This window comes from Aquarana catesbeiana, linkage group LG03 (genome assembly GCF_042186555.1).
Source record: "Aquarana catesbeiana isolate 2022-GZ linkage group LG03, ASM4218655v1, whole genome shotgun sequence".
Classification (NCBI taxonomy): domain Eukaryota; kingdom Metazoa; phylum Chordata; class Amphibia; order Anura; family Ranidae; genus Aquarana; species Aquarana catesbeiana.
In genome coordinates, this window is record NC_133326.1 from 630,839,446 (window position 1) to 630,847,598 (window position 8,153).

At 44.1% G+C, this 8,153-nt stretch overlaps 1 protein-coding gene across 1 annotated transcript in view; it reads left to right on the forward strand.

Moving 5' to 3' along the window:
- The window catches only part of LOC141133220 (adhesion G protein-coupled receptor E3-like), a 247,337-nt gene extending 239,968 nt beyond the window's left edge, over nucleotides 1–7,369 (forward strand). The window contains exons 13-15 of the mRNA XM_073622459.1: nucleotides 1,315–1,483; nucleotides 2,219–2,320; nucleotides 6,990–7,369. Of these exons, the coding sequence (XP_073478560.1) occupies nucleotides 1,315–1,483; nucleotides 2,219–2,320; nucleotides 6,990–7,109 (391 nt within the window). The 3' untranslated portion in view covers nucleotides 7,110–7,369. The remainder of the gene's footprint in view (nucleotides 1–1,314; nucleotides 1,484–2,218; nucleotides 2,321–6,989) is intronic.
- The last annotated feature ends 784 nt before the right edge of the window (nucleotides 7,370–8,153 follow it).

The window sequence follows — 8,153 nt, forward strand, 5'->3', positions numbered from 1 at the left end:
GGTCCAAGCAGTACTGATTCACAAATTTTTAAGCAGAATGTTAAAGAAGAAAAAAAAAAAAAATAAAAAAAAAAAAAAGAGAAAACCAAACACATACAAATCAATGGTAATAAAGATAGCAGCAGAGTTAGTGAGATAAGACAGAGGGAGAGCTAGGGGGGAATGCAAGGGTTGTCATTCACCTCACAAAGAGTACTGTTCCATTGAAAATCCAGGGCCCATAATCAAAAGGCAACAGGCTTGCATACAGTCCTCTCCAACAGCCTCTGTTCTGGCTAGGTCTGTCACAGAGTTAAAATCTTTTTTTTTTTTTGCTAGAAAATTACTTAGAACCCTTACTTAATGAATAGCCTCAGGCTGGCTATAGACGGATCAAAATCTGATGGTTCAGCAGGGATCAGTCGAATTGCGATCAGTTTGTATGTCCGTCCCTGCTCCACAGATGTCGCTCATTTGATTGATCTATTGATTGACTTCTGCTGAAGGAGATTATTGGGGCAGAAACCCAATATGTCTTGGGCCTTGTTTTATTCTGGCCAAATCCACCAGACAGAATCTTTGGCTAGACTTGAAAAGTACTGTTCACTGACAGTCACTAGCCAACCTGACAGGGCTAGAGCAATGTTCCAAGAGAATGAGCCAAATTGTGGGGATTAGTAGGGCTGGCAGGGATCTATTCCAAAAACTCACATCTATAATTGCAGCCAAAGCTTGTTCTACAAAGTATTGACTCAGGAGCTGAATATTTATGCAAAAAACCTTTACTTTATGTTAATAAGCATTATTGTCACAGCTATAAGGCCTCGTGCACACTGGACGTTATAATCATTTTATAAAAACGCCAGTAGCTTTGCAGTCAGTTCTTCAAAATTTTTTAACGTTTTTGCAATAGTGTTTTTTAACGTTTTTAAGCGTTTTCTTCTTCAATGAGATCAAAAACGTTAAAAAACACTGGTGAGCCGTGTCTTTGAGCGTTTATCAGTGTTTTCTGTGTTTTTTGACGTTAGAGCGTTTTTACAGCTGAAAAACTCCTCTCAGGACCCATTAGTTTGGGGGTTTTTTTACAACCAAAAAACGCCTCAGCCAAAAAAATAGTTGATAACAGCCTATGCTGGAGAGTTTATTGACTGTAGAAACAAACATCTGAAGCCAAAAACAGCAGCTGTAACAACGTTCAAAAACATCCAGTGTGCATGAGGCCTAAGAAATTCCAAAAACAGTGTTCATGGGTGCTTCATACACACCAGCTTTAGACTGTGCTGAACACTCAGCAGTCATATTCACTTTACATCTATCTTCTGCTCCTTGCTTCAGGTTAATGTCATTCAAAGCTGTGGCCCAGCTCTTCATCCTTGGTTGTACCTGGGGCATTGGCTACTTCCAGTTTGGACCTCAGTCTCTGGTCATTTCTTATCTCTTCACCATCTGTAATAGCCTCCAAGGGGTGTACATCTTCCTTGTACACTGTCTGCTCAACCAACAGGTATTCTTTTCCTTTTCCTCTTACTATATTTATATCAACAAAACTTAAATATGGAAAAAATTTTTTTAGAAACGTATTAATTTGTAACCTTGCTTTGAATGAAGGCTGAGACAATTGCAGGTTGGGGGTTGCTGGACAGCTAGTCAGGAATGAGGGAGTTTGGCATTTTTAGTAAGGGTGAGGATTGTGGATAGAATCATAGAAGTAACAGAAAACATCAAAGTGAAAACTAAAAGTACAGATCCAGGGGAGGTAGAAATTCACAGTGTAGGTTAAAGGATCCATTCACCTAATTAAAAACCCCTAACCTCCATCCATTGCCCCCAGACTATCCCAAGCTGAAACGCCCCATCCCAATGAAGCTTCTCTGATTGCAGCAGCCTTCTGTCTTTACATCTTGTCCTGCAAAAGTGTGGTGCTTCCTGTGCCTGCACATTAAACCACATTTCATGGAATCCTAAAGTACTTTGTGTCCTAAGGACGTATTGCTAGGCAAACCCCTTACTGTACAGCAGAGGTAGACACAGGAAATGAGGTGTGCAAAAGTAAGACTGTAGAATGATGGGAGCAAGAACTACAAAAGACATATATATATAGACAGACAAAATAAGAGATATAACAGCTAGACATTGATGGGGAGTATGATGAGTTGTTGGGGGGGGGGCGGTATAAGTGGACCAATTAATGTACTATAGATTTTTTCATGTTCCCTCCCATTCATAAATGATTTTTCAGGTCAGAGAAGAATACCGCAAATTGCTCTATAAACTTTGTACACAGAATAAGCAGAAACAGGATACAACCACCACCAGTACACTTCAAAGTACCTCTAAACGAGTAAGTTAAAAAAGTCACTTTTTTCTATTTATAAGAATTCTGGTTCAAGGGGTCCCAACTACCACTATGTTTTGAAAGGATGAGCAGGGTCTCGTAGCAATAGAAAATTAATTGTATATATTATGTGTGAGCGGCTAATTAGCCTCTTAAAGTTTTGTGTTACATGATGCAGATCAGAAGTTCCAAAATTGAATAAATACTGATTTGTTGGAGAGTATTGAAAGCAGGTACAGTGAGGGGAAAAAAGTATTTTATCCCCTAACGATCAGCAAGATTTCTGGCTCACAGCTGTCTTCTATACAGGTAACGAGCTGAGATTAGGAGCACTCTCTTAGAGGGAGTGCTCTTAATCTCTGCTTTTTACCTATATGAAAGACACCTGTCCACAGAAGCAGGACTGAAATCCTGCGGTGCCCACTAGGTCCCCCTGCTCAAGAAAGCACATGTACAGGTCAGTCTGAAGTTTGCTAATGAACATCTGAATAAATCAGAGGAGAACTAGGTGAATGTGTTATGGTCAGATGAGACCAAAATCTAGCTCTTTGTCATCAACTCAACTCATCGTGTTTGGAGGAGGTGGAATGCTGTCTATGACCCCAAGAACACCATCCCCACCATCAAACATGGAGGTGGAAACATTATGCTTTGGGGGTGTTTTTATGCTAAGGGGACAGGACAACTTCACTGCATCAAAGGGACGATGGACGGGGTCATGTACCGTCAAATCTTGGGTGAGAACCTCCTTTCCTCAGCCAGGGCATTGAAAATGGGTCAATTCCAGCACGACAATGACCCAAAACACACGGCCAAGGCAATAAAAGAGTGGCTCGAGAAGAAGCACATTAAGGTCTTGGAGTGGTTTAGCCAGTCTCCAGACCTTAATCCCATAGAAAATATGCAGATGGTGCTGAAGGTTCTAGTTACCAAATGTCAGCCTCAAAACCTTAAAGCGGGGGTCCACCTATCTATCGTTTTTTTTTTTTGGAGTTCATTCACAAACTTTTCTTCTCATGATTATCTACTCACATGTTCTGTGTAATAAGTCCGCCTGTGTTCGATTTCGTTGTAAAGAATAACTTATAAAATTCACTGAAGGCGTTTTCCATCTTCATTGTGGGCATTTGAAGCCCACAAGCATGTATTTCCTGGATGCGGTGAATGCTGGGAGCAGAGATGTTGTGATGACGCTTTTGCACAATGCATGCTGGGAAGCCTGAGACTAGCTCCCAGGGGACTGTGGGAGGTCTGGGAGAGGCTAGAAACACGCCTACTCCCATGGGAGGAAAACCAGGAAGTGCTAAGAAGATTAGAAAAAAAAAAGTAATTACGGCGATTTAAATTTTTTTACACAGCATGTCAGCATCTAGGCAAGGAAGAGAATGCATAGAGATAATGTTCAAAATTTGGGTGGAACCCCGCTTTAATGAATTGGAGAGGATCTGCAAGGGGGAGTGGGACAAAATCCCTCCTGGGATGTGTGCAAACCTGGTGGCCAACTACAGGAAACATCTGACCCCTGTGATTGCCGACAAGGGTTTTGCCACTAAGTACTAAATCATGTTTTGCAAAGGGGTCAAATACTTATTTCACTCATTGAAATGCAAATCCGTTTATAACTTTTTTGAAATGCATTTTTGTTGTTATTCTGACTCTCACTGTTAAAATATACCTACCATTAAAGTTATAGTCCCCTTTCACACAGACGGATAGAATGGTGCTTTTAGCTGCGGATTTCCTAGTTTTCTACTGCAGCTAAAAGCACACAATGCTTTCCTATGGCCCCATTCACACACTGCGTTTAGCTGCGATTTCGTTACATGCGGTTCTGTGTGGATAGAAAGAATAGAATTGACTGCGTCCAGGAGCGATTTAGCGCAGCTATCCGCACATAACCGCAGGTAATCGCAGTGCACTGTGTTAGCTGCGGATACTAGCACCGAGCTGCTCATCGGAAAAAGAAAAATGTTTTTTCCTTTCCCAATGAGCGACAAGCATGGGGAATCCGACTTGGATCCCCGCCAGTGCCCGGCAAATTTTAAATAAAAAACTGGCATGGGTTCCCCCTCCAAGAGCATGCCAGGCCCTTCGATCTGGTATGGATTTTAAAGGGAACCCCCCCAACACCGAAAAAACGGCGTGGGGTCCCCCCCAAAATCCATACCAGACCCTTATCCAAGCACGCAGCCCAGTCGGTCAGGAAAGGGGGTGGGGACGGGCGAGCGCCCCCCCCCTCCTGAACCGTACCAGGCCGCATGCCCTCAAAATGGGGGGGTTTGGTGCTTTGAGGCAAGGGGGGGCGCCCTGCGGGCCCCCCCACCCCAAAGCACCTCATCCCCATGTTGATGAGGACAAGGGCCTCTTCTTGACAACCCTGGCCGTTGGTTGTCGGGGTCTGCGGGCGGGGGGCTTATCGGAATCCGGGAGCCCCCTTTAATAAGGGGGCCCCCAGATCCCGGCCCCCCACCCTATGTGAATGAGTTTGGGGTACATGGTACCCCTACCCATTCACCTAGGAAAAAAGTGTCAATTAAAAAAAACACAGTAGACAGGTTTTTAAAGTGATTTATTAGGCAGCTCCGGGGGTCTTCTTCCGACTTCGGTGGTCTTCTTCTTCTGAATTCAGGGGTTTTTCTCCCTCTCTCTGGTGTCGTCTCCGCGCTCTCTGGTTCTTCTCCGGTGCCTTCTTCCTTCTGCAGGGCTCCTCTGCTATCTTCTGCTCTTTTGGTCTCCCGAGAGGTCTTCTTTCCTCTTCTCTTCCTGAGATGTTGACACGACGCTCCCTCTCGCTGTAATGCCGTGAGCGAGGTCCGCTACCAATTATATAGGCATGGGGCGTGGCCACCGGGTGATGTCACCGATGACCCCGCCCCTTATGTCGTCACAGTCATGACAGTCATGATTGGGCATGATTGGACTGTGACAACATAAGGGGTGGGGTCACTGGGTGACATCACCAGGTGGCCACGCCCCATGCCTATATAATTATGAGGGCATACACAATACAAGCAAAGGCTCTGGGTCTCTGGGTTACATGATTGAGCTTCTGACCATATTTGGTCAATGACATTAATGGGATTCCTATGATGTGATTGACCAAATATGATCATGTGCTAACAACCAAGAAGAAGCGCTAAAATTTTGCAGTAGTAATAAAACAGCTTCTAAATATTTGCTTCACAGTGCAGTTTTATTCAGTCGAACACCCATTCGTTCGCCTGTTTGTACATACCATATATACTCGAGTATAAGCCGACCCAAATATAAGCCAAGGCACCTAATTTTACCACAAAAAACTGGGAAACCATATTGACTCGAGTATATGCCTAGGGTGGGAAATGCAGCAGCTACTGTAAGTGGAAAAGAGGGTCAATAATGCCCATCTGCAGCCTCACTGTGCCCATTTGCAGCCTCACTGTGCCATCTTCATGCCCCACTGTGCCATCTGCAGGCCACACTGTGCCATCTCCATGCCTCACTGTGCCATCTCCGTGCCTCACTGTGCCATCTGCATGCCCCACTGTGCCATCTCCATGCCTCACTGTGCCATCTGCATGCCCCACTGTGCCATCTGCATGCCCCACTGTGCCATCTCCATGCCCCACTGTGCCATCTCCATGCCCCACTGTGCCATCTCCATGCCTCACTGTGCCATCTCCATGCCCTACTGTGCCATCTTCATGCCCCACTGTGCCATCTGCATGCCCCACTGTGCCATCTGCATGCCCCACTGTGCCATCTCCCTGCCTCACTGTGTCCATCTGCAGCCACATGTACCTGATCTCCTGATGTCCCGGCGCTGTGACATACAATCTAGTCGGCGGCCGTGCAGTGTAACAAAGCCCTGCCTCCTCCTCGTCCGTGATGGAACACTGATTCAGTTTCCCAGCAGTGAGTCAGTGTCCGCCTATCACGGACGAGGACAAGGAGAAGGCGGGGCTTTGTTACACTGCACGGTCGCCGACTAGACTGCATGTCACAGCGCTGGGAGATCAGGCGCATGAGGCTGCAGATGGGCACAGTGACTTGATTATTATACTCGAGTATATATGGTAGATGTACACAGTGCAGAATTCTCCCTGGTATTATTTCCCCTGCAGGTCGAATAGTGTTAAGCTATTTTCTCTATCGGTGAATGTTAACTCTCTTGGTCAAATGTTTTTATAGCTATTTTTCTGTTAAGACTGAAGGCTAGGGTATGTTATATTTGCTTGGTGAAAGGCAACAAAAGGACACAAGTACACACATATTACAAATATTACGGATATTATTCTTTACGCCTTCACAAATGTTGAGACATTCACAAAATACATTTTTTTACAAAAAGACCCCCTTTTGTCAATCAACAGACAGAGTCTTTATTTGGTGGGGCAGAACTTGGCTCCACCCAAGTGCAACTAAATTGTTTTACACGGGTAACCAAGAGAGAAGATTGTATGCCATTTGTGGGCCAAATTAGGAATGGCTTAAATATTGCAAGATGCGATCTGGTCCACCAGATTACATGGAAAAAAACAGAGCAGTTCTTAATGTTTCGAAAAAAAAATAGCAGTTATTGCAAGGGAACCTTATATTTCAATATTACATGGACTTGCATTCCCTAGGTCTGGGTCATTTATTGCCATCTTCTAAGGTCACTTTGCTTACATTTAATTTTCACATGTTTTTGCAGCCATTAGCCACCTCCTCTGACTGTCATGCTGATTGTGCCCTGACAAATCCAATGGTCTTCAGTAAGGATGCGGCCAGTACAGACAATTCTCCAGCTGAGAAGAAAGAGCAGAGCGTGTAGCTGAATTGGTGGATTTGTGAGGAAATTCATATTGTGAAAAGAAGATGACTGCGACAATCTGAAACAAGCAAATAACCTCACTAGGGTTGACGTATAAAAGCCGGGGACATCTAAAAATGTAGCTGGTTTCTAAAACAAATAACCTTGTGGTGGCATATAGTTACAGTGCCTTGTAAAAGTATTCATACCCCTTGAAATTTTCCACATTTTTATCATGCTACAACCAAAAACCTAAATGTATTTTAATGGGATTTTATGTGATAGACCAACACAAAGTGGCACATAATTGTGAAGTGGAAGAAAAATGATAAACGAGTTTCACATTTTTTACCAAATAAATATGTGAAAAGTGTGGCGTGCATTTGTTTTCAATACTCAAGTCAATACTTTGTAGAAACACCTTTCGCTGCAATTACAACTGCAAGTCTTTTTGGGGATGTCTCTACCAGCTTTGCACAATCTGAAAAGCTCTGTCAGATTGGATGGAGAGCATATGTGAACAGCAATTTTAAAGTCTTGCCACAGATTCTCAATTAGATTTAGGTCTGGACTTTGACTGGACCATTCAAACACATGAATATGCTTTGATCAAAACCATTCCATTGTAGCTCTGGCTGTATGTTTAGGGTTGTTGTCCTGATGGAAGGTGAACCTCCACCCCAGTCTCAAGTCTTTTGCAGACTCTAAGGCCGTGTACACACGAGCGGACTTTTTGGCAACAAAAGTCCGACAGCCATTCCGGCGGACTTTCATCAGACTTTTGACGGACTTCCGACGGACTTTTGAACGAACGGACTTGCCTACACATGGTCACACCAAAGTCCGATGGATTTGTATGTTATGACGTACGACCGGACTAAAATAACGGAGTTGATAGCCAGTAGCCAATAGCTGCCCTAGCATGGGTTTTCGTCCGTCGGACTAGCATAAAGACGAGCGGATTTTTCGACCGGACTCGAGTCCATCGGAAAGATTTGAAGCATGTTTCAAATCTAAATTCCGTCAGATTTTCAACTGAAAAAGTCCGCTGAAGGTCTGATGAAG